The sequence below is a fragment of the Xyrauchen texanus genome, chromosome 1 (assembly GCF_025860055.1).
Source record: "Xyrauchen texanus isolate HMW12.3.18 chromosome 1, RBS_HiC_50CHRs, whole genome shotgun sequence".
NCBI lineage: Eukaryota > Metazoa > Chordata > Actinopteri > Cypriniformes > Catostomidae > Xyrauchen > Xyrauchen texanus.
Window position 1 is genome coordinate 24,565,233 of NC_068276.1, and position 27,875 is coordinate 24,593,107.

Here is a 27,875-nt window from a genome sequence, read left to right on the forward strand (position 1 = left end):
TGTGTGTGCTTGGGCATGTGTCATTGTGTGTTCCGTTACCCGTGGAAACTTGAAGCCCTGTCATAAAGCAGCTTTTGCCATTTTCAGCTCACCCATCGTTAGCTCCCTTAACAATGGCCCTCTTGTTTTACCCTCTTTTATTTTATTATTTCTCTTCACATAGGTCTGGGTGGTGGTGCCGGAGAGAAAACTGGCCTTCTAATATTTCCTTTCAGGAGTGACTGGTGATTTAGGGGGTCTGCTGGGCTTGTGGGTTTTTTTTGTTGGGGGGGGCAACAGTGACACCATACCTCACAAGTTACTTATCACCATTGTCTATAAAAGGGCAACAGAAAGAGACAGAGGAGCGGGGGGCTTCTAACGATTGAGGGGGCGAAAGCGGATATCCCAAGACACATGGCCCCCAGTCATAAGACCCCCTAAGGAATACCACCGCGGGGTGTTTCAGGGGGGACGTCTTCTAATGCCACTAACCAATTAAACAGAGGTCAGTGCATGATGAAATGTTAGCAGTGGCTACAATTCATGAGTCAAAGCATTCCAGGCTACATGAGAACTCGTGGCGAGGACTCAACTCCTTATCCTCATAAACGTATTGCAATATTATCAGCTGTATATGGGGCCTTTCTCCTCTCCCTTTCTCTCTCTTTCGTGAACTGGAAAAAGACAAGCTGTGCTGCTCTACACTTATTGATTGGTTTGGTTTGTTAGCTGTCCATTGTTATTGTGTAATCAGGCTTGAGTTGGAGAGGACTGACAGGAATTTATACGATGCCTCTCTGGCTTAGCTGATATATTTTCTGCTTAATATGCACAAAGGGCAACACATCGGACATATTTACTGGAGGAACAGATTGAATAATTAATAAGAATAAAAGGAAGCTGTGGTGACTTAAATGACTGTATCGTGGGTGTTTCTACCTCTGCAAAGCATTCATCTGATCAATGCATAAAACTGAATTTCATTTGATGAAATATGATGCCTTATCCTGTGGCGCGGCTAGTTTGCATGATTAGTTGCCCCTTCGTCCATCATACTCTACATCGTACTGAAAAAGATTTTTGTTTTATAGCTTGTCGGGAGGAATTCAATGATTTTGTAGTGTGCTTTAAATGAACGTTCCTGGTTTAATACAAGTTATGTTGAATAAACAGCATTTGTGGCTATATATATATATGATAATCAACATTATACAAAAAAAAACTTGTATTGAATCCAGAGAAACACAACATGGAATTAGCTCTTTATTCCATCTTAACAACATTCACATTGTTCCGTTATACTAACAGTGTCGCTATAGCTGTGGGTGCAGATTAGCCTGGTGAATGTACTGAGGAGAGTTGGGGGGGATGTTATGGTTGGGGGAAACAGGGCAAAACTCATGAACACTGCCCCAGCTCACTGCACTCTGTGCTGGCTGTGCACACAGGCTGAGCCGCCCTCTCAGCTCTCCTAATGAATTATTAACTCCAACTGACAAATACTGTTACGGTGCCCTGGCTCAGATCTGTTGCATTTTCGAACAAAATTGTTGTAGACACATGTTACAAGATGATGGAGTCAGCCCCTCGCTCTCTCGCACTCTCTCTCTCTCTCTCTCTCTCTCTCTCTCTCTCTCTCTCTCCCCTTTCTCGATATCATGCCTCAGCAGTTTGACTGATGGCTGGAGACTGGAGGGAAAGGCCTGAGAGACTGAATATTTTAGAGGATAAATAATACCACTCGATTTAGTGTGTAATACAAAAGAAGTGCTTTGTTTCACTCGCACTCCAGTGAAGATGAAGGTGGGATGGGGGTTGTGCTGGAAGCTCTGGCTCTTTGGATCCATGAATAAAAAATAGGGACAGAATTACAGATATCTCTTTCTCTTTCTTACACTTTAAGTGTGTGTCTTTCCTCCTGTTCTCCTCCACTTGTCGCCAGACTGAATCCGGTGTGCCACTTCCGTACGTGGTTCCTCTCACTGTGCGCGCTCTGAACTTTGCTCTTAATTTTGATTTTCAATTAATGCTGTACAATTTCAGAGATCACTTTCTGTTTGATATAATTACAGGAAACAATTTATTGGCTGATTAAAATTGAGGGCTCGTTCTCACTATAGAATATAGGGGCATGGAGTGGTCTGGGTCTCCAGTGCCTTTCCCCTGTGCTAACTAACAGATTTAGTGTGTTTGCACAGCTGCGGTAGCCTGCTTGATTAACTTCCATTGACTTCTATTGTCCACTCTGCTGCTACAGAACTCATGGATGAGTGTGTGTGTGTGTGTGTGTGTGTGTGTGTGTGTGTGTGTGTGTGTGTGTGTGTGTGCGTGCGTGTGTGTGTGTGTGTTTTTTATATGCATCACAACATTTTTGTGCTATATCAAAGGTTATTTCTATTACTGCAACCAAGATGAGACAATATGGCTGCACAAGCCTTTTTTTAATCTCACTAACTGAACTGTATTAAACAATTCATATTGAGAGTGCTGGTTTAAGTGCTCAGCCATGTGTGCAAATTGATGGCACGTCTTCAAATGAAGTAGTCATACTTTAAAGGGTCTGAGAGCAATTGGGCTTGACAGCCCATTGCAACCCACACATCCCTCATGCGCCGGAGTGTACGGCTGCCATGCGCACGTGAACAGATTAACTCACAGTTTGGTGTTAAAATAATCTCTCCCAGTGTCAAATTTGTTTTTATCCCACGATGAGCCCCATGCCGGAAAATTTGGCAGGGCTGGGAGATGGAGTTCTGGAGGCACCTTGGGTTGCCTTCATTACCCAGGCTGCCTTTCTCTCATCTCCCTAAAGTCTCAGTGGGCAGTGGAAGGACATTAGCTCACCTGCAGCCCTTGACCTAGAATGCCCATGCTCTTTGTCCACGCTAATGTAGCTATTGGCAGCGTTTTGGCTTCCTTTGCCTCCTCATTACTGCCGCTACTTCGTGTAGACTCCAGACGTTATAGACTCGATTCAATGAGTAACACCCATCCTTTGGTGAGTGCTGGGTGTTTAGTCTAGATAACTACCTCATGTAAAGTTCAGAGTAAATGTTGGCTGGCTCATAGTGAACACATTAGGTCAGTTGGAAAGCCTTTAATTCAAGTATTTAAAGCAAGAGCTTAATTAGAATAGCAGGCTAAGTATTTATTTACCTAGTAGTATTAGAGTAATTCTGTTAGTTGTTAACACAAGTGACCTGTTGATATATATTTGTCCAGGCGCACATTTTGCACCTGTTACGCCATGTTCCCACGTATTTATGCTGACAGATTTTTGTACATTTGTTTTTTGCTGCCTGGCTTGAATTTTACCTGCTCTTTAATTCAAGTTTATTTTCTTGGAGGAAACACTCCAACACTAAAAAATGTTGCTAAGTGTGAAAAAAGTGTCATGAATGAAAAAGGAAACTTGAATTTTTCTTTAAAAAAAATGAATTTAGTAAAATTTTTGCAAAGTTACCTCCCTTATGCCACATCACAATCTAGTCCAGTTAAACCTTAAATACAATTGCACAAGCAGAAAAGCACAATTACACACAACTCTGTGTGTATTTTGGACATTTATTTACTCATTATGAATGTAAGGATTGAAATCTTGTTAAGCGTTAGCATCTCAGCGTCACAGATCTTTTTTTGCAGTTGATGGCAGGGTTAGCGCTTTAACGAGAGTGTGTTATATGGTATGGTAACCCTCTTAGCGCGGTAATCAGGCGTGGGGCGGGGGGGATCGGGCCTGCCTCTGGCAGCGCTCCAGCCGTAGCTCAGCATGCCCATTTACATTAAACAAAGGATTAAGAGGGACCCCAGTGCCTGCCGTTTCTCCTGTACCGAGGCAGAGCCGCCCTCTGAGCCATTGATAGGATCTCCGCAGCTATGATACCGGTCCAATCCTGGGGTTAGATGGGAAGCAGAGGGTCAGAACTGCAGCCAAGTTCATATGTTTGTGATGATGTGAGAGCAGAGTCTGGTATGAGTGCCCTCCAACACATGCTGCTGATAAAAAGGAAATAAATCATTAGGTTCTTCTCAAACCGTGCTCCAGCATTTCCTGTCTATGACTGACAAGGACTTCATTACTTTTCTCTATCCATAGGAAGAATCAGCTGAGATCTCTTTAAAATCTCAGTAGCTTCTCCCAGACATCAGTGAATCTTCTGAGAAAACATCTCTGTAATCTTTCATTTCTCTTCTCTAGAGTTTCAGAAGAGATCTCAGCAATGTCTCAAACATGTATCATTAAATACTAAGTGTACTTATGTCAACAATTGTCACATTTGTTTCTAATTAAATTTTAGGAAACAAAAGTTTCAAAAAAGACAAAGTTGATACTTGAAACAAATCTGAGAGCTTCTTTAAGTCTGGTGAGATGTGAAATTAAAACAATTTTGTTATTTAGAATGATGTTCTGAACATTTTGTGACATACGTGCATCCTCTGGTCTTTTCTTTCAGCAGAATCATGTCTTCCAAGCAAGCCACTTCTCCGTTCGCCTCGACCCGTGACGTAGGCGAGGATGGAGTGAATCAGGAGAGCATGTCCTGGGAAAAGGAGGAGAACTTGGAGCCGCTGGCCGCCACTCAGCTGCCCCTCCACAATCTGCTCCACAACAAACCTCCTCTGGAGGAACTCCAGCCAATCAGCAGCAGCGTGCCGCCCGAATCCGACTGGGACAGCTTGATGTCGGCCCAGCAGCGCATGGTGAGAGCACAGAGCCACTGCCAGCCCTATGCTCATTTTGCCAGTCATAGCTCATTTACCTGTGCTAACAAAGATTATATGTGTTATTTAACGTTCTTATGATGAACGATCGCATTGTTAAAGATAGGTGGCTGGTCTCAGAGAGTGAGAACTGTCTGCTATAGATGATTTGTCTAGAACTCTGGTAGGCTTCACATATTTTCTAGTGGTGAATCCTTTCCATCACACTCTCACAAAGTTAATGTAATGGTTCACCCAACAAGGAAATTAATCTGCCATCATTTCATTACTCTCATGATGTTCCAAACCTAAAAAGGACACAAAAAGGAGATGTTAGACAAAATTGTATTATCAGTCACCAAACGCAATAAAAGTGAATATATATATTAGGGGTGTAAATTGGACATTTCATCACTATATCATCTTTAATCGATTCTCTTGGGACTGCGATCTGATATTTGCCAATACTTCAAAGTCTGCCGTGAAACGATTCGATTCAGGGGCCTATATTCTGATATTAAGTGCCTATTTTACACAATCAATAAAAAAACTTTTTTTGCCCTCAAGTGCAACCAAAATATAATTTGATTATTTTATTCAGCTCTCTGTATACACATTGGGACATCCACAACAAAATAAGTTACTTCAGATGTTGAATTTGTTTTTTTTTACAGATAAATAATATAAAAAATAAAGCCACACAAAAGTGATTATCACTCATTTGATGACAGCTAATTTTTCAATTTAGTCCAATTCAAAATACTTACACTGTAAAATTTCTTCGGAATTTTTATGGTAAAACACTGTAAAATGCGAAAGTAAAAAATACGTTAATTGGTTAATGGGTAGTTACCTTAAAATATACAGTAAAAAATGATAATATATTGAAAAAGACAATGCATGTAGTTTTACGGTAAATATTTATATATATATATATATATATATATATATATATATATATATATATATATATATAATAAAATACGTTTATTGTTAAATAATATAAACAACGGTAATGCATCAAAATTGCATCTCATAAAGCCTGAAACGTGGTTACGTGTTTTTTAAAGTGAATTTCTGGCAACCAAAGCTGCCAGTTTTTTTACTGTAAATTTTACAGGATTTGTTTTTACAGTGTACCGATTAATTATTTCCAACTATCCGGGCAGTTGTATTGAAAGATTCTGTTACAGTTAACTGGGATAAATGCTAGTAATGGTGTAGATGTGTAAAGTCTTTTAACTGATGCTAGAGCTGGGTCTGTGAGGTCTGTGAGCTGCTCTGTTTTAGTCATGAGAGTTTGCATTTAAGGAGCGCCCGGCTGATGCACTCTCATGTACAGCAGAGCACAATTTGGCTTCAAAGACCCCACGCACATCCGTGTCCCATATGAAAAGCATATTTAGCACTCACATAGTCAAATGAATGTAATAAGGTTGCTTCATCGCCTCAGACAGACGAGACCGACATGAGAATATTAAAGTAATGGTGCATCTTAACAAAAATGTCTATATCGATATTTACACTTCATAGGCTATTGATAACATTGGATCGATGCATCGATCCAGATCGATGTATCGTTACACCCCAGATATATATATATATATACTGTATATATACTGTATATATACTGTATATATAATTTACACACACACACACACACACACATATATATATATATACAGTATATACCAACATTTTTGTTGGTACCAATATCAGTGAAATTTCACAATTATTGATATTTGAAATTCAATACCATAGTAAAAATAGATAATATGCTACTATGCATTTAAACACACTCCTCTATTTAAAAAGGTTAAATATTAATGTAAATATAAAGATATTAAATAAAAACAATGACATTTTTCTTTACTGTTTCTTAATTAAGTAAACACTGTGACGTAATGAAGCTAGGAAGCAAGTTGCAAGTTGACAATTAGTTTATTGACAGTCAAATTGAGAAGATAGGGGAAAAGTCGGGGTGATGGTCTAGTGGGCTAGAGTCTCCAATGGTCAGATGATCGGTGGTGAGAAGAGTGAAGAGAAGTGTTGAACAGACACGGCGAATCCGGGTAACAGCAAACAGGACACTGAAACAGGGACAACGAGAGAACTGGACTGGAACTCTGAAGAGCGAACAACACCGGACATCACAAACAACGATCTGACAAGGAGATGAGAGAGTGGTGAGAATTTAAAGGGAATGGGAATGAGTAACAGCTGGTGAGAGGAGTGATTGCGGCAGAAGCTAATCATGGTACAAACAACACGCCCACACATTCACGCACCCACACAACACACACTAAGAACAAGGCGCGAGACAAGGAAGAGACATAGGATTAAATACCGTGACAGTACCCCTCCCCTAGGAGCGCCTCCTGAGCGTTCCCAGGCTCCCTACCTGCCGATTGTAGTCATCGATAAGGGAGTGATCCAGAATGTCTCTGGCGGTACCCAACCTCTCTCCTCCGGACCGTAACCTTCCCAGTCCACCAGGTACTGAAATCAGCGTCCCCTCCGTCTTGAGTCCAGAATCACGGTTGACCGAATAAGTAGGTTCCCGTCTACGAGTCGTGGCGGGGAACCGAACCGGCGGGTTAATCGCGGGAATAAAAGGCGGGTTTTATTTTGGATACATGAAATACGGGTGAATTCTCCTGTACAGCTGGAGGAAGGTTGAGGCGGACTGCCACCGGACTAACGATCTTGGTGACAGCGAGCGGGCCAATAAATTTAGGTGCAAGTTTATTAGATACGGAGCGTAGAGGAATGTTCTTAGTAGAAAGCCACACTTTTTGACCAACGGCGTATCACGGGAGGCCTAGACCGGTGGCGATCAGCTTTGGCCTTGGTGCGTGACCCCACTTGGAGTAGAGTCTCCGGGCCCTAGTCCAAGTCGCGGTGACACCTCTGGACCGAAGCGTGGCCGGAGGGACCGCGACCAGATTCCAGACTAGGAAAAATAGGTGGCTGGTAACCTACACTACACTCAAGCGGAGATAGGCCCGTGGATGATACTGGTAGCGTGTTGTGGGCGTACTCAACAAAAGACAGTTGCTGACTCCATGAGGAAGGATTCTTGGATACCAAACATCGTAGCGTTCTCTCCAGATCCTGGTTGGCTCAGCTCAGATTGACCATTGCTCTGGGGATGAAACCCTGAGGACAGACTAACAGTCGCTCCCAGTAATTTACAAAATTCTCGCCAAAATTTGGACACAAATTGGGGTCCTCTGTCAGAGACCACATCTGTCGGGAGGCCATGTAGCCGAAAGGCGTGGTCAATGACAATCACCGCTATCTCCTTGGCAGAGGGTAATTTGGGCAAGGGAATGAAGTGGGCAGCCTGAGAACCGGTCCACCACGGTTAAAACTACCGTGTGTCCCTGTGAGGGTGGGAGGCGGTGATAAAATCTAGAGCGATATGGGACCAGGGTCTCGATGGCACCGGCAGCGGTTGAAGTAACCCGTCTGGGGGTCGATTGGAACTCTTACCAGTGGCGCAGACTGAGCAAGCCAAAACAAAACTGTGAGCGTCCACGAACCATCAAAGGCCACCAGAATGCGTTGCTTGACTAAAAACTTGGTTCGATTAACTCCTGGATGACAAGCCACATTAGAACAATGTCCCCACTGAATAACGCTGGACCGTAACCCCTCCGGCACAAACAAGCGGTTCGGTGGGCACCGAGCGAGCGTTACCCCTTCTAAGGCCGTCTTGACCTTCGATTCGATCTCCCATGTGAGTGTAGAGATGAATAGAGTCTCTGGTAAAATGCACTTTCGAGGAGTAGGCGAGCGTTGGAGTGATCAAAAATACGTGATAAAGAATCGGGTTTGATGTTCTTGGAACCCGGCGATGCGAGAGAGTAAAATCAAAGCGACCGAAAAAAGAGCCCACCGAGCCTGCCTGGAGTTTAATCTTTTAGCTGTGCGAATATATTCCAAATTCTTGTGATCGGTCCAGGCGATAAAAGGTACCCCGAACCCTCCAACCAGTGGCGCCATTCCTCCAAAGCTAACTTGACTGCCAACAACTCTCTGTTACCAATGTCATAATTACGTTAGGCCGAGGACAAGCGATGAGAAAAAAGCAGCGCAAGGGTGTATCTTGTCGTCTGAAGGAGAGCAGCTGGGATAGCACTACGCCTACCCCCACCTCTGATGCATCGACCTCCACCACGAACTGGCGTGATGGATCAGGGGTTATCAGGATGGGGGCTGAAACAAAGCAACCTTTCAGTTTGGCAAGCGCAGCCTCAGCTGCGTCTGACCACCTGAGCGTTGTTCTGGGGAGGTCAGGGCGGTCAGAGGTGTGGCTAGTTGACTGAAATTGCGAATGAAGCGCCGGTAGAAATTGGCGAACCCCAGGAATCTCAGTAGGGCCTTACGAGACTCTGGACTTGGCCAATCTACCACAGCCTTGATCTTCTCAGGATCCATCGCATTCCCTCAACCGACCACGATGTACCCTAAGAAAGGAACAGACTGTGCATGAAAAGCGCATTTCTCGCCTTGACAAAAAGCCCATTCTCTAGCAATCTCTGAAGCACTAGCGGACGTGCTGCACATGTTCCTGGAGAGAAGAAGAAAAAATCAATATGTCATCCAGGTAAACATATATGAACTGATCAACCATGTCTCGCTAGCACGTCATTGGCGAGTGCCTGGAAGACCGCTGGGGAGTTGGACAAGCCGAGCGGCATGACCAAGTATTCAAAGTGCCCCTGGGGGTGTTAAAAGCGGTTTTCCATTCATCCCCCTCCCTGATGCGGACCAAATGATAAGCATTACGTAAATCCAATTTACGTGAAGATGGATGCTCCTGCAACCTCTCAAAAGCTGAAGACATCAGCGGTAGAGGATAAGTATTCTTTACCGTGATGTTGTTCAACCCGATAATCAATGCAAGGTCGCAGAGATCCATCCTTCTTCCCCACAAAAGAATCCCGCCCGGCTGAAGAGGAAGGGCGGATGAATCCATTAGCTAGAGAATCAGAAATATATTTCTCCATAGCCTCCCTCTCTGGAATCGAGAGTGAATATAACTTGCCCTTAGGCGGAGATGTACCTGGCAATAACTCTATGGCACAGTCATAGGGGCGATGTGGAGGAGAGAAGCGCCGAGACTTACTGAACACCTCCTTCAGGTCCAGGTACTCCGCGGGCACGTTAGATAAATCCACCGCCTCTTCCTGAAAAACAGGGACAAAAACAGGCGAACAGGCAGAAACAAGACAAGACTTATGACATTGAGTGCTCCACGCTGACACAGACTTAGACTGCCAGTCCACTTTAGGGTTGTGATGGGTGAGCCAGGGATGACCAAGGACGATGGGGGCAAGAGGAGTGTCCAGTATGTAGAAGGAGATGGTCTCGGTGTGATTGCCTGGCGTGGCCGAGTGATGTCTTCAGTGGCTAGGGAAATGGTGGGAAGTTTCTGGCCATTGAGGGCGTGAACAGCGATCCGGTGAGTGAGAGACTTGAGGGGGACTTGGTGGTTGAGTGCAAAAGTGTAGTCCATGAAATTTCCTTCGACCCCAGAATCCAGAAGTGCTTTCGACAGTCGTGGCGGTGATTAGACCATTGAAGACTTACGGAAGGAGGGTAGATGTGGATGAGGTCTTCTCGGCGGAGATCCCACCCGATAGTAGCCTCATACTTGCTATCGGGCGGATCCTTTTAAAGGACAGTTGTAGGCAAAATGTCCAGCACCACCACAGTACAAACACAGTCCCTGGGATCTCCGCCTTTCCTTCTCCTCCCGGAAAGCCGGGCTCGACCCACCTGCATGGGCTCGGGATCACAGAGCAGGGGCTGAGCAGCGTCCCGCCTCCAGAACATTGACCGCCTAATCCTCTCAAGAGGCGGTTGGTTTGTACTACGCTGTTCCATTCTGGATAACCTTGCGTCCACTCTAAGCGCCAAGGCGATCAAATCGTTTAGCTTGGTGGGGAGATCCATGGCGTATATCTCCTTTTGGACGCGATCAGCCAGCCCATGCAGGAACATGTCCCACTGCGCCTCCTCGTTCCATTGGCTCTCCGCGCTAGCGTCCGAACTTCGATAGAAAAGTCTGATACAGATCTCTCCCCTGGCGCAAGTCGAGCCAGCACTCTGGCTGCCTCTCTACCGGAGACAGCACGGTCGAAAACTTCGCTTCATCTCCGCGGAGAGTGCTTGAAAAGAGGTGCAGCATTCATCTTGATTCTCCCACACGCCCGTTCCCCAAAGGGCAGCTCTCCCAGAAAGTAAGCGTCAGGACAAAAGCGACCTTGGTTCTTTCATCACAGAATGTTCTGGGTTGTAAAGAAAAATGCATTGAGCATCGTGTTAGAAAAGCTCGGCAAAAATTAGGTTCACCTGAATATAGCTCTGGAACCGGTAGGCGGGGCTCCGACTGGGAGGAGCTGGTGGTGGTTGAGGAATCAGCGGTGCTGGGTGGCGCAGTGGGAGCTTCGCAGAAGTTGAATTTGCTGGGTGAGTCCGGACACCTGCGCCACTAGAGCCTGGACAGCCTGAGCCGTGTCATTGAGATTCTTCTCCTGGTTCTCCATCACGAAGTCTGCTGTTCATCACGAATTCTTCTAGGCTGTCTGAATTGTTACTCGCTGCTTCCATCTTGTGGTCAGATCGTTCTGTGGCGTAATGAAGCTAGGAAGCAAGTTGCAAGTTGACAATTAGTTTATTGACAGTCAAATTGAGAAGATAGGGGAAAAGTCGGGGTGATGGTCTAGTGGCGCAGAGTCTCCAATGGTCAGATGATGCGTGGTGAGAAGAGTGAAGAGAAGTGTTGAACAGACACGGCGAATCCGGGTAACAACAAACAGGACACTGAAACAGGGACAACGAGAGAACTGGACTGGAACTCTGAAGAGCGAACAACACCGGACATCACAAACAACGATCTGACAAGGAGATGAGAGAGTGGTGAGAATTTAAAGGGAATGGGAATGAGTAACAGCTGGTGAGAGGAGTGATTGCTGACAGAGCGCTAATCATGGTACAAACAACACGCCCACACATTCACGCACCCACACAACACACACTAAGAACAAGGCACGAGACAAGGAAGAGACATAGGATTAAATACCGTGACAAACACTGCTTCAAGTAAATAGTCATAATAATAAAGAAGAAGCCTAAGTATTAAGTTAAGAACATAAAATTGACCACATTCACTTCCAGTGTAAGTACTTCACTGTAACCCATATTTATATATATCATTTTTATTTTAAAGAAAAGGAGGGATGAGTTGAAATAAAATGCTGTGGTAATCAACATCATGCCACAAATGCTGTCGATTGAGCTTAACTTGTATTAAATCTGGAATATTCCTTTAAATTGAGAGAAAATAGTTTGTGGAAGTCATCTGGGCCACACAATTGTATAGCTTTATACTATTACTATGTGCCAAAAATATCTTATTTGCCAACTTACCATAATCTGTAAAAAAACAAAAAACAGAAGACAAAATGTTCTGAGCTATGCTATCCACATTATTCTTAAATCTTTATATTCGTATTATATGTCAACAATTTAATCATTTGTTTTTACAATATTTATCTTATTGAATATTAAGAGAAAAGAGAAACATATGGTATAAATTTGAAATTTTGACTCTCCAAAAATCACATAAAGGTATCATAAAAGTAATCCATATGACTCCAGTGTTTTAATCCATATCTTCAGAAGTGATATGATGTGTGGGTGAGAAACAGATCAAAAGTGAAGTCCTTTTTGCTTGAAAATCTTCTCCCTGCCCAGTAGGGGGTGGTATACTTAAAGAATGTGACTCACCAAAACACAAGAAGAAGAACGTGAAGGTGACACGTGATTTCTGATTAGTATTCTGAGTGTTAGGACTGAGATGGATCATTACTATACCCATATCCACCTCTTCAAACACTTGTTTCTGTCAAATCTTTATCTCTAGTCACTAATGTGGCTTTTTTTTCAGGCTTTTGCCTGTGAGAAGTTTATGTTTCACTATAGTGTAAATACCGACTTCTCAGCCCTCTGCACTTGCACTGTCATTTTGCAATCTTTCAGTAGCATGTGAAGTTACCTGTATGCTGTGTAGGATCAGACAAACAATCACTTCTCCCGTTCATTCTGTTTTCCCTCTCTGTGTACGTGCTCGGGAACACTCAACTATTAGCTGCAGACAGAAGCCCAGTTAACCGCTTAACCACACACAGGTGGGACCGCAAAACAACAGCAGTTTTAGACAGGGCTCAGATTTATGATGGCCCGGAGGGTTCTGTAAGGAGCAGCCACTCACATGAGAAGAAAAAAATGACACTGCTCTGAATCCTGGCTCTAACACACACTCATACCTTTAGGAAAGGAACTACAGTGGGCATTCTATCACAGAGATAGGAGAGAAAAGAGCTTTTAAAACACTATTCATCTGCTATCTTGAAGACATAATGGTTTCATTTGTTGAAAAACATGCTGCCTAAACTCACTTTTCTTTGATATACAGTATGTTCATGTCTTATCTGGGATATATTCATCCTGCTGTTGAAATTAGTACTTTGGCAATTTTGTTGTTTGATGGTGGAAATAAATAAATAAATAAATACCCCTCAACCCCTTTCTCCCAATCTCGCTTTCCTGCAGGAATCGGACAGCAATAAAGTGTGCTCCTTGTACTCTTTCCGGAATAATTCTACCTCTCCACACAAGCCAGAGGAGGGGGCCAGGGAGCGCGGTGACCTACTGAGCAGCTCAGCCTTTGGAACTCCAGAGCGCCGCAAAGGAAGCCTGGCCGATGTGGTGGACACACTGAAACAGAAGAAACTTGAGGAGATGACAAAGACAGAGCAAGACGGTACGAGAAGTTTCAATGTGTTCGTGTGTGTTTGGAGGGCGGGGGAAGATGTATGTAAGGGACTTAGGAATGTACACATTGCTGTGTGTTTGTAAGTGTATGCTAACAAATGTCTTGGGTGCATCAGGAACCCACAAACCGTGCACTGATCACCCCAACCACTTTGTTTTCCTCGTTCTTTCCTCCACTCGCTGTCACTTTTCCTGGCCCTCTCTGCTCTTTTCTTTAAAACTCTGTATAATTTTTCATTCTACATGATCCTTCTCTCTTCTTCCACTACACACACACACACACACACACACACACACACACACACACACACACACACACACACACACACACACACACACAGTCCTTTAACCTGGGAGGACTGACGTGGCTATGTTTCCAGTTTGTTCTGAACCGGGTCCAGTGTGACAAAGAGTGGGTGGCACTACCCCTCAGCTTAAGTGTGGTCTCTGGGCCATGCCAAACCAAACTCTCAGACCATAAAACACACGCCACAACCTGACGCCAGGAACATTACCTTTTTATTCTTTAGTACAGACGACAGCATTCATGCCACAAAATTAATCTACAGATCAACTCAAATAGCTCCAAGAAGTCTTTTTTTCTTCCATGTGTTTAGAGCCCAGAACTATCTAAGGATTTGGCAATGTACTTTTTATGATATAAATTCGATATAAAACATATGTACAGTATAGGGTAAGAATTTTATTGTACGAAAGATTTATATTATACATTTTGGTAGGTATAAGTTATAATTTCTGGAGCAAGTTCAAAGATACTTTTTGTTTGGAAAAAAAAAAAAATCTCATTACAGAAATCAAAATTTTGTTAATTGAAAAAACTATAAAGTATGCATGTTCTTTTCATTTTGTTTACTGTTTAATAATATTAATTAACATTTTGATGAAGACCATGCCACAGTGGAGCCAGTTCTCTGGGAATACGACAGATACTGGAAAAGCTGCTGAAATTAGTTCTCTTCTTGTAATTAGTGTAAAGCAGAAACCTATACAATCAAATACTACACACACACACACACACACACACGTTGGTGCGGCTATCCTTATGAGGACTCTTTGATTTTGACATTTGGTGCGGCATGATTTTTATACTGTACAAACTATAGATTCTATAGACTATCCCCTAAACCTAACCCTCACAAAAAACATTTTTACATAAAAAAAAACATCGTTCAGTATGATTTTTAAGCAATTTGAATTATGGGGACACTAGAAATGTCCTCATAAACCACATTTATAGCATATATTGTAATTACCAGTTTTTAACCTAAAACAAATTGTCCTTGTAAACCACACACACACACACACACACACACACACACACACACACACACACACACACACACACACACACACACACACACACACACTCAGACAGAATTGCTCCTTGGGGAGATAGTCTCATTTAAGCATCTGGGGAGCTCTTACCCCGAACACTTGATCAGAGGAATAAATTAGGCTATAATTCAGTTAAAAGTATTTTAATTTTTTTTTTCTCAAATAGTTTTTCTCCTGATCTCTGTGAAGGTCTTCATATTAAGTTAATCATATTTATGGTCTGTTTTTATTATCGCCAATAGTTAGAGAAATATTTTGAATACAAAATCAGGATAAATGAAATAAATCTGAGTGAGGGGCTGTCAGTCACACCTAGACTTTTTATTCTCATATTCATAACTGATACAGAAAATTATGACAGGCCATCCATTATCATAAACGGGGTTTTTCGTTTCACGGAGCAGTGCAATGAAATAATTTAGCAGCATTCTAAATTTCTGAGAACTGATTTTAGATTAGTTTTCTCTAAATATATTTCCACCTATGATTTGCCTGTCTGTCAATTAAGGTACCTTATTAAAAAAAATGCCCCTTTGGAAATATAGCCCAGCATTCAAAATAGGAATAGCTTTTAAAAAATATAATGGTTACAGTATATTAACGGTATATAGAAACTAAGTGCTCAGTGTGAAGGACTGTGTCCTCATGGGTTCCTCTAGTTGTTTCCAGTGGGGCAGTGTTAGAGATGCGCTCTCAGCCCTCTACGGCCTGGGTGCTATGCTAATGAGCCCCAGCTGGTATGGCCAGTTGCTGCAGTAATTTAAATGGTCAAGTGCTGCTCGTACTCCTGAAGCCCCGTATGTTTAGTGCAGGCAGGAGAGGGTGCTTCACTTCTAGTGTACAGCTGTGTTAATCTGCCCTTAATAATGGAAACAGAGCCGACCTCATGCCTCCATGCCTTACACCACAAACTCCCTTGTTGCACAAAAATTAGTTCTCCAATTTGAGTGAGATTAGAGACCTGCAGAGTTCAGCACGTTAGCGTGAAGATGTAGGAATGAAGCGGTTCTTCATCCTTGAGGATATCTGGGTTTAATGCAGTTATAAGGGCAATCTTCAAGCATACAGGACTGTAAATATTAGGTGCTGCTTAAAAGCAATTGAGAGCTATGTGTTGTCTTAACAACAAAGCATGTTGTTATGTTATCCAAGACAAAGAATAGACAAGCTAAAAATAATGCTCATCACATTTGTGGCAATTAAAGGGATTGTTCACCCCAAATGAATATTCTCTCATTACTTTCTTTCAACTGCATTTTAAAATAATTGTTCTGCTCTGTAGGTCCTCACAATGCAAGTGAATGGGTGCCAAAATTTTGAAGCTGCAAAATCCACATAAAGGGAGCTTAAAAGTAATCCATATGACTCCAGTGGTTAAATCCATGTGTTCAGACACAATATGATAGGTTTGGGTGAGAAGGAGATCCATATTTAAGTCATGTTTTATTATTATTTCTCCTCCCTGCCCAGTTGGGGGCGATATACACAAAGAATGTGAATCACCTTTAAAAAAAAGGAGAATGTAAATGTGAAGGAAAAATTACTTAAATATTTAACTGTTTCTCACCCACACCTATCATATTGCTTCAGAAGACAAGGATTTAACCACCAGAGTTGTCTGGATTACTTTTATGTTGCCCTTCTGGATTTTGGAGCTTCAAAATTTTGGCACACATTCAATTGCATTGTATGCAGATAAAAGAAATGGCATGAGGGTGATTAAATGATGACATAAATGTCATTTTTGGGGGAACTAATCCATTTATTGAGTTTACTCTGCTAAACTGCCTTAGATCGCTGCTATTCTGAACGGGATATTCACCCAAAGCTTAAAAACCTGTCATCACTTATTGAGTCACATTTTGTTCCAAACTGTTTTAACTGTCTTTCTACCAAGCAACAAAAAAGGAGATGCTTGGCACAACAAAATGAGGGTGAGTAAATGATGACATCATTTTCATTTTATACAGTTCCACTTGGATGAACTATCTATTTAAAGCAAAAGTTTAACCACTCCTTTTTCTCCTGCTATTTTCCAACAAGTCTTGGCTCAAACAAATTGTCACCACTTGCTGTGAGGTATATTGTCCTAACCTTTACAGTACATCTTTGACGTAATGTGTAGGCTGCACATATTGTGTTGAAGCTTCGTGCTTTGTTCAGAAAACAGTATTGTTGGATTTCAATCAAGAGGAGATTGAGGCATTCTTAAAATAAAACGTTTATATGGGCACAGTCTCTACTTAACTGAATGTGCTCCAGGGCTCTAAGAGTCAAACACTCTCAAATTCAATCAGACCTATTAGAACTGGACCGCAAGTCAGTGGGACCGGACTGCCATCTCAGTGCTCTCCTCTATTTACCCTCTCACTAACAATCCTTAAAGTGCCTTAAGTGCTTGTGACCGCTCTAATGAATGAAAATATCCTGCCCAAGTCTAAAGGACTACATTAAGCTGAATAGTCACCTTCACTCTAAAAGCGGTATATGAGCCTGTCTTCCCTTATGATTTTGTATGCTATATATTTAAGCTGGTATTGTGAAAGTACTATTTATTAAGAGCTCTCTGGTTGGTGCTTGACAATAGTATAAAATGTCTAACTAAAGTTTAAAAAGCTAAATAAAATGAATGCAAAATAAATAAAAATTACCGACCATTATAAAGATTCAAGGTGACCTTGCCAGCAATTAAGGCCCTTTTTATGAAATGTACTTAAGTAATGGAGTTTGATATATGAATTCTTTACAGGGGTGTTTGTTATCATTGTTGCAATTACAAACACTGTTATTCTCTCTGGTGCATTTATGAACTCTCCTTTCTTTCTTTTTTCTTTTTTGATAGTGGGGTGATTTTTTAACCTTTATTTGGTTGAACTGCACTCACCCTTCCTCAACCTTGAATCGATTTGTTTGCAGTTATTGAATTCAAAATATCAGGTGTGTACATTGAGCAGCGTGCATAAACACGGCCCCATTCTCTCTCACCAACCTATTCAAAGCTTTCCAGAGGAATTTTTGAACAATACAGTCCAGGATAGTTTTGTTTTCTTTTTCTTTTACAGTCCCACAGCCGTTTGAGGCAGATGGAAAGATCTAGTCACCGCATCCGCACCTAGTCAAGGAGGCATACTGCTCTAGTTTGGCCATTAGTGAGCCACAGACTCTGCCAACTTAGTCAGCAGTCTTGTATTGGCAGGATTGGCCACGGCTCCTGGTAATAGCTTGTTAGCTGCTAATCCACGCTTAGAGCCCTGTTTCTCTGAATGCCAACATTACATTTTTCCGGCAGACCGGTGGCAGGGGTTCAGATTGGTGGCTGGAAAATAGACCATTCATGCGGGCTGTCATTCCTCTGTGAAGTCTCGTGTTTTCCGTTTCTGCTGAAGACCACACACATGGTCACACGATCCGGAATACATAAAAAAAACAATCTTTCAATTTTAAATGGTTCCTTTTATATTGTTTATAAAAATTCATCTTGCATGTCAGGTAAATTTTTTTATAAATTTTTCACATTGATTTGAGTCCTCATAGAAATTTTAAAAGACAATATCCACCATAAAAGCATTGAAATATGATGCTTAAAAACGTCACCCTCTCTGATTTTCTTAGAGGCTGTTTCTTGTGTCAGCGTCTTTTGCACAGTTGCTCAACCCTGTGCACCCTGCTTTCCCTTTTCCCTGTAAAAGTGAAAGGACAAGGTTGTTAGCCGTGTTTATCACGCACAAAGAAATATGCCACCCACCTACTCGAGCAAACAGGTGTAGAAAAGGCGCTTTCTGAAGACGAGTAAATTATGCTGCCATGAGTGACCTGGGTGACAACAGGAACAGTTGCTAATGTGGCATGGATGAGGACTCTCTCTGGGGTGGCAATCGTAACCCCTCCGAGGGGCATAGAGGAGTTCAGAGGAGGTTAGAGAATAGCACTATACACCTGGAGCTTTGTGTATTGAGTCAGAGTTAATGAGTTTAGCAGGGGGGCAGATCCTTCAGTGCCTCCATCCCAGGTAAAGCCTGCTCTCTGGGACAGAGGGATATTTCCATAACCCCCCATCACCACCACCTTGTTGGACCTTACCCATTTCAGCAGCAGGTGATCATCGGTGTGCATTTGAATAACAGCTGTGAGTGTGTGTGTCTAATCTGCTTTATATAGATATCTGTGTACCCATTCTGTGCATGTGCCTACATACTGCGATGTACAGTATGTTTGTTTTAGAGTCATTTTTGAGACACTACCCCACATCAGTAGCGATTGCTTTAAGACTACACAGGAAACACACCCTAAAGGTTCATAAGATATGCAATAATGACAAATTTAATATAATCTATTTACAAATAATCTAGATAAATTACATATTACTCTTTGTGTGTTTTAACATTTTAACAAATTAAAATTAGTAAAATATCACATATTAAGAATGCACTGCTTTAGTTACATATAATCAAATTTATTTTCTATATGAATACGTCCATAGAAGAGAGTGGATGTATGGCCCAAAGAGTTTTTGGCAGATACCTGCATAATTACAGTCAATGGCGCACTGAACACATCATTTTGGGTCCTGTCCAAACATCTTTCTTCTCTAGGAGCTTCATGAGCACTATTTGCATTGGAAACAAATGGTCTTTTTGTTTATTGGATGTTGGGCTTTCAATCAAAATATTTTCATCCTGCCTGAAAGCCTGATTGGTCGAGCTCTCAAATGGGCAAGACTTCGCAACAAACAGCCAATAATTGAAATGTTATTGACAATATAAATATATGAAATTTCCGTATGAAATGTAAAATCTCAGCTGTTCGGATATACACACACAGTTACAATATTTACAATTTGATGAAACATATTTATTACAGCTTTCCTAATCTGTTTTTGAGATTATAAATTTTGAGCTTACTTAATTATTTTCATTGAGAAATGTTATTGTTTTAGTTGTAGTTTGAGCTGTTTGAGCACCAAAAACAATTGTCTGTGCTCCCCTACTTTTAAAAAGCACCAACCCCCGCTGCCCCACATTTAGATTATTCTAACTGAAATTTGCCTACTTTTTTCTTCTTCATTTTTTCAACATCTTGCCCAATATCTCCAGGCAGCACATGTCTTTTCCCATCAAGATCAGGAGATTGATGGATTTGGCCAGCGAGAGAATTGAGTGCAGAAAGCTGTTTTACCGCATGCCATTTCGGTTGCATTTTTATGACCCCCTTGAAAGGGTTCTTGTTGAAATAGCAGAGGTGCCTGCTTTGGTCTCTGCTCTCTGGTTGCCCTGTCATCTACCTCTGATTTTTATTCCACCTAATTAATAACAACATTTGTTGTAATGATGTGTGGCACCAGCCCTGGAATTGATGCATACACAATGAAGTCAAAGGCTTGTCCGGCTTTTTTAATTACTTGGCTAGTGCCCGGGCTGGACCTGAGATCTGGAGTGTTTAGCCCATGATTCCCATATGCAGAGTATCCTGGCCAAATATCAGTCATTCAAATTATTCTCAATTTCTGCATGCTCTCCTCTGTCAGTAATGCAGTCTAGCTGCTGTCTATCTTCAGCCGGGGCTACTTGTCTCAATAAAAGTGCATGGATTTGATTAATCCACGTGTGCTTGTACAGATGTCAAAATATGTCCTGGCATGTTAGTTACTCTTCAGGGTGATGTGTGGATCTCGAGAGTTGGCAGGTAAAGTAAGTGTGTAACTGAGTGAGTTGGAATGCCTAGCCTTCTCCTTGTATAGAGAGGATCTGGCCCATCAGTTTTGTTTGAATAGGTAATGTAAATCTGCTGGGGTAGAGGAGACATGAGCTGGAATGGCTTGTTAGGACACATGATCAAAAGCTCCTCTCGCTGCTCTCTGCTCCTTGCCAGTCAACTCTCTTGCCACCCTGCGAGGCAGACGTTAACTAATTTTTTTTTTTCTACTAAGGCTGATGGCCCCTACTCCTCCTGTAATTCTCCTTAGAGAGAGCTATGCTACTGACAACCCTTCAGCAAAAATAAAAAGAAGGCAGAAAGAGAGAAAGAGTCAGTGATACAGACAAACAGGCCCAGTCCAGAACTCTGGCAACCCTGTAATGCACTGCAGCCTGTATGTTTCATAGAAGCGTATGTTTCAATCGTTCCCTTCTCGATTGCAGAGTGTGGCTCAGTGGACCTCCAAAACTCTGTCCCTGCTCCAAATAGAGTGCTCCTCTTCCACATGACAAAACAAGCAGCTGCTTCTGCCTCAATGTGCCATTCTTTGCATCTGTATCACCTTCCCTCTTCTCAGATTCCCATTAGTCAACAGTAGCAACTGCTGCAGAGCATTCCAGGAGCCATCTTCTCTCTCGAGCCTCAGCTGTTGACTCTGTCCCCCTTGTGTGGGACAAAGCACAACACATCTATTGTGCCGGTCTCTGTCATTGAGCTGGGGCTCTCCTGATAGGAGGAAATGGGTGTTTCAGGGAGACAAATCATAGCCTGGGCTCTTGAACAGAGCCCCATTTGTCTCCTCTCTCACACCAAAGGTACGTCTCTTCAGCTTTGAATGAGAAGTTCTTGCACAGCAATTCAGACACCTTAAAGACGGCATGAAAAAGTGAGCTTATACATTTTTCATAATAAATGCCACTGGTCTTAGTGTGCATGATTCAATAAGTACATGCTGTTCATAAAAAATAAAAGAATAAATGCAGTCTTGACATAACTTTTTCTGCCTCAGAAAATACTCTTTTCTGCTGGTCTAACCAAGGTTGCACAAGCTGGAAAAATAACAATTAAAGCAATAGTCTACCCAAAATGGAATATTTTGAAAGTTCATAATGTACTCACCTTTATGTTATTCCACACCCGTATGATTTAATATCTTCTGTTGAACACAAAAAGAGATGTTAGGCAGAATGTCAGTCTCAGTCACCTTTCCTTTTCATTGTATGAAAAAACAATGCAATCAAAAGTCAATGGAGACTGAAGCTAACATTCTGCCAAACATATTTTTGTGTTCCATGGACAAAAGAAAGTCATATGGGTATGGAACAATATAAGGGTGAATAAATGCTGACAGAACTATTAGTTTTGGGTGAACTATCGATTTAACATTGTAGCCTTACACATGAATGAATTTAATCATGATGAATAAAATCAGGTCCCACCCTATTATTTTACACTCTATAATCACTTTCGCTCTTATATAATTTATCGCGTTCCACAAATGCCATTTCAAGTTATCTCTAAATATAATCTATAGTGTATTTAGGATAAAAAAGTAAGGAACATTGTCTCAGCAACAGTGTTGTAATAGTGGTTTATATGTAAAGGAACACTGGAATGAAGTGGCTAACGGTTTTAATGAGCAAGCATCTTTATGTATCCCTTTCAGTATTTGGATTAGCACAGTGCAAAAAGCAAAATGCTGATGCCTGGGAAAAGAGGACCACCCCATTAATTAGCCTTAAATCTGTCACTTTGCAGCTGAGCACTGCCGGTGGAAATATCGAGACCCTTTATGTAAATTAAAAACAGGCTGATCAAGATTAGCTGGACTTAACTAATCTTGTGTATATGAGTATAGTCACAGCACCCAGCCCTACCTCCCCCTGTCACCCCCCGCCTTGTGCTCAGTTCCCAGGCAATGACTGCACATAACTGGACAAAAGATCTAGTGTCATCTGACTAGGATCAAAATAGTGTCAATGTAACTCACACCGTAGCCACAGACGGGCCGGTATGGCCAGCTAATGATTTCAGGCCACATAGCAAGGCTTGTTTTATAAGACCCAGCTACGTCACCTCCATCTGGCTGCTAATACCAACACCCTTCCCAAAATTCGCAGACTTAACAGCCAACACAAGCCCTCCTGTAAAAAGACTTACAGTACATTGTTTTCCTTCTCCAAACAATAAACGTGAACATTGTGTAACGAAGAATTGTACGTGACAGAACCATTTACGTCTCTTCTGTCTCCTTGTGTCTTTCCCTCTTGCGTTCTTACTCTCTTTGTTCAATAAGGTGTCACACGGTGCCAAGGGATGAGATGGGATGTCAGAAAAAACAGATAGAAACATGTTTTATTGCTCGCGAATGCTGCAGCACTGATCATTGTAATTATTCGCTGAACACCATCTCTCATTGAGATTGGCCCCCATATAATTTAAGTCTGTGTAGGTCAAATGGTTAATATGCTTTAGGACCCTGTCATCCATTACATGTCATGAAGGTTTAATGATAGCTAGAAGTTATGAGTTTTAATTCTAATTAATGGTTTGTTAGGAAGGAAAAATATTTTTTTCCCCATAAAATTCCATCAACTGCAATTTGTGATTTGGGCAGAAAGGCACGCTTTCCACAGGAGTGCCCTGCCTGAGAATGCATTCTCCACACTTGTCTGGGTCTGGTCTTGCACTGTGGACAAACGAGGGATATTTTCACCCGTCTGTTTTCTTTGTCTCTCTCTGTCTCTCTTTTTCCCATTCTTGAGAGGTGATAAAGAAATGAGCTTAGCTCCATGTGAAATGGCAGCGATTTTCCGTCCTCTCACAGCAGGCTGCAGTGGATATGACCCCACAGCATGGAGAAAATGGAACGGGTCGATTCAAAGGAAAATACAGCGGTCATTGTTGCAGAACCATGCAGGAAACAATGGTGCATTGAGTGTCATAGCTGTAGAGCAGCCAGGAGACTTCAGAGGAATCGTAATTCTTAACCTTTTTAAGTATTATGTTTACCAGTAACAGTGCCATGTCAACACGGCCTCTCCTCAGACTAGCTCAGATATCAAAAGATTTAGAAAAAACCTTTAAGTTACTGTCAAATCAACATTTACTTCTTACAGTGCCCCTGCCTCTGATAATGGGCAGAACTGGTCGGATTGTATCTTTTTGTTCAGTGGCACTCCATAGACGGATTCTATTCCTGTGTGCAGCTGTGTTGGCTGAACTCAGCAGTCACTGGTGGTCTGTGTGTGTGAGGCAGAGGGAGTGCAGTTACATGATTGCTGCATGTGTGTGCGAGAGAATGGAGGCCGACAGCTAAAAATAGTGACCTTTTAGACCTGTGTGTGTGAGCGCTGAACTCTGACATGCTGGTAAACAGAGTGCGCTGCACGGGACCATAAACATTTTTAATTGTTGCCTCATAAAAACTGAAAATGTCTGTGGCAGCAGTGGCAAATATGCTTCCTTAATTAGTCAAACAAGTTTTACAAAGAACGAAGATGCCTCGTTTTAACTTGCACTTTTTAATGCACTCATGCACAAGTTCAGTACAAGTTGTATTCCTGTAATGTATAAAATAGGTCTTGACTGCAAAATAGACTGCACTTGTGCCTGTAAAATGCCACTTTAGTTTATTATATACCCAGGTTACTTAAGATCATCAATTTTAATAATACTGTATTTTAATATTTTCTCTCAAACGTGCAGTGTATTTGAAACTCTTAGACTTAAAAAATTAAATACATTGTCAATTACTTTACCAAAAGAGTGCATATAAACTGAGCCATAATTATTTTATGGTTGGAATATCTTCTATTTTAATTTGAGCACCACATCATCATCTTGACGCAACACTTAAACTCTGCGTATATTGTAAGAACTCATCAAGCACATCCAAGTTGATCCAGCATTTAAGATGAAATAAAGTTTCAGTGACGACTCAAGGCAATTAGCTTCACAGCTAATTTTAATCCAATCACGTGGATCCTATCAGTTTCTTTTTGTCCTTAGCACCCATTAATTTACTAAATTACTCTGAGCTGAAATGATCGCAATACGCGTCATTATTCACACATTTTTATTAATTCAGCGTAGACTAATAAAAACGACTGTTTTGAAGCATTGATTAGTAGAAGGGTTTATATCTGACAGTTAGATTGCAGGGTAGCCAGCATAAAAAATGGCTCCTCTCCAAGGTACCCAGTAATTTATTTCTTGTACAAAATGATTATAATTTATTACAGTATGTAGACCCTAATGATTACTGACATCAAATGGAAATGATAAATTAAGATTAAATCCATATATCTGTTATTATTTAAGTGCTAAAACCTTTCAACGTTATTTTAGAACATTTTATTTCTTCCATCTGCCTTTTTTCACATTTACATTTAAAAAAAAATATTGTTGTTTGGTTTATAAAATCCAGAACACTTGAAAATGTTCAGAATGTTGTGGTAGTTTAGGAAAATAATTTTTTATTTTCATTGGAGATTAACAGAAATAAATACACTTAGCTGAATATAAATAAGATAAACTTTGAAAACAAAGAGGTACACAAGGGACATGGACAGGATGCAAAATGTTTGTGCAGAAAGGCGACACACATTTTTAAATATTTTGGTATTTAATTTTTGGCTAAGTTTTATTTTTCCTCTCCAAGTTTGCTGAAGATGTTTCTTGTGAGTAAACTAATGAGCAACAGCAGGACAGAGCAGAGCAGTTGGGGTGGGCTGCCTCGGAAGGCTCGCTCAAACTGAGAGGAGGCTAAAGAGGACAGAGGAGGGAGAAAGTTCATTTTGCTATCCAAGCATTAAATGGTCCTAGTTTTCTTAAAAGTGACCTTGTGGGGAAGGCAGAGCCGGCGAGCTCCGGCGCAGCTCCTTCCAGCTGCACACATGGCATCCATCGGGGCACAATCACGCGCAGTCCCAACACCTCAGGCTCGGACATATGTTGAGTTTTATTTCATTCTTCTGACATTAATCCTATTCACCAGCTGTTCTGCCAGCTGCCACTCTCCAGCTTAAGAGGAGATTGCAGTTTTTGGGGCTCGGAGTATGGGCTTATCTTGGCTGCTGATCTCTCCACACTAAGTTCTGATTGGATTTTTTTTCCGTCTTGTGCCTCACCTCCTCCTCCCTCCTCTTCTGACACTGTAGGATCCTTGAGTTGAACTGCTCAGACTAGCGATCTCTCTTGCTCTTTCAACTTTGCTTTAATTTTGTCTCTTTTCTCCCCCTCCTGTCGAGGCAGGGAGGCTCCAGGGGTACGTTTTAATCGCCTGCCCAAGTCTTCCTTTGGATGTCTGCCTTCAGAAGATGCTGACCCTCTGCTAGTGTCTCTGTTTAGCCCTAGCTTCATCAACATTTATTATTCAGTTTTGTTCTTTCGTAGCCCTTGCATTTGGTGCCCAGACTACCTCTCCAGAGGATGTTTTGAACCCATCTGAGGATAAAGATACTTGGCAGTCTGTCTTCCCAGTGTCACACATGCAATTAAAATAGTTTTTATCCATGGCTTTGATTTTTTTCACTGTACTTGAACAATTTTTTCTTCTACGTATTTAATTCTTTTATTTAAACATATTTCAACTTTATCTCTCCCGGTCGTGATCCTAATCAGCATGATTTCATTGTCTGATGGAATTTCTCCTTTGCCATTAGTGCTGCAAAAGTACCTTGTCATGCGTGGTCTGGCCAGTGTCAATTGATCATTGGTGGCTGCTCACTTTAATAATTCAGCCCTGAATAGTGCAGAGTCCTGCAGTAAAATGGATTGAGGAAGAGGTCATGTGGTGCCCTGCTCAAAAGGTGAAGCCTCTTGGGAGTGGTTAATTCATATATGCTTGATAGACTTGTGTCCGGTTTAGAGAGGTCAGGAATCGTGCGATTGTGGGCTCAACGTGGTCAGCGAGGTGAGCTTAGCACCTTAGATCTGCCAGATAAAGACAATAGTGGCACACTACAGCCATCAAACTGTCCTGTTATGAACTATTTCTATCTCGTTGCTTTTTATAGTTACCTGAATCTGCGTCTTCGCTATTATGATCAGGCCTCTGATCCATGATTTCCAAAAACATTTTTACGTTCGATGAAATGGATAAATTCCATTGCAATGATGCTTGGCAACCTCAAACCTCAGTGCTAAATTACATTTTCTTTTAAGGTAGTTAGAAGGATGGACAGATGGATGGATAGATAGATAGATACAATTTATAAATGTAATAAATTGTATGTAATTATTTATCTAATATCTAATTATAAAAATAAATCTGTATATTTTTGTGGCAAAGAACACTTACCTGTGGTAAAAACCACTGTAACACATTACCTCTTGTGGTTTATTGCTGTGATGTATTGTACCTTTAGATATTTCACTCAACATCACTAAAAAAACTAAAATAATAATAACTTAATCAAATTAAATAAAAGACTTGCTAAGGCTAATCAGCCTATTTTCAGCAGCTGTCGAAAGATGGAAATGGCAGTGCGGTGTTCAAGCAACCTACAGGTGACTAGCAGAGATGCTCACTAACTGGAATAATGAATAGTATTAGGTGTCAATTAAATCAAGCCTTCTCCGAGGTGCAGGTGCTCAACAATATACTGACACATCTCAAGGAGCCAAGGCCTCTTCACCCATGCATGCTAACAGCTGCATTTGCATATTAAAGAACCAAAATTATTTAACTGAAGCAAAAAAAAAAAGGAAGAAAAAACACATGAAAAAAGAAAAAGAAAAAAGGGCTTCTGGAAATGATGGAGGTTATTAAAACTGTTTACAGGGAAGGAAGGTAATTGGCAGAAAATGAGGGAAATGCTACTGTTATACAGTGCTGTGTGTGAATGCACGTGTATGTGTGTCGTTATTTTTATTTTTCCAGCACAACTCTTCTTTTTAGCTGTTAGCATTGTGCACAGTCGCCCGGGTGTGTAACCTATTACGTTTAGATTGCTCCCTTGCAATTAGTGCCCTTTTTGTCCTCACTTCAATAACAGCGTGATTATGGAGACTTCAGGAGCATTCGCCGCCGCCCCAACTAACAGCTGTTGTCTCTGGAACTAACGACGGGAACGACAAAACATGTTTTCTTGTGGCGTTTCACTTTCCTGTCTGCCTCTTGTAATTATTATACTCTTATTTTGTGTGATGATGGAGTCTTGTTTTAGTGGCTCTGTGATTAAGACATTCAGAAGATTTTCCCTTAGTGTTGTGTGTGCACGTTTACTTTTGTGTGTGTGTGTGTGTGTGTGTGTGTGTGTGTGTGTGTGTGTGTGTGTGCGCATGCATTT

At 41.5% G+C, this 27,875-nt stretch overlaps 1 protein-coding gene across 5 annotated transcripts in view; it reads left to right on the forward strand.

Annotated features, from left to right (window-relative positions):
* The window catches only part of LOC127629095 (transcription factor SOX-6-like), a 166,502-nt gene that overhangs the window by 48,562 nt on the left and 90,065 nt on the right, over window positions 1-27,875 (forward strand). For 3 of the 5 annotated variants that reach the window (XM_052106349.1, XM_052106429.1, XM_052106190.1), the window contains 2 exons: window positions 4,437-4,683; window positions 13,309-13,519. In XM_052106349.1, coding sequence (XP_051962309.1) covers window positions 4,437-4,683; window positions 13,309-13,519 — 458 coding nt within the window. The remainder of the gene's footprint in view (window positions 1-4,436; window positions 4,684-13,308; window positions 13,520-27,875) is intronic. The other 2 variants (XM_052106492.1, XM_052106270.1) reach the window with 1 other exon arrangement.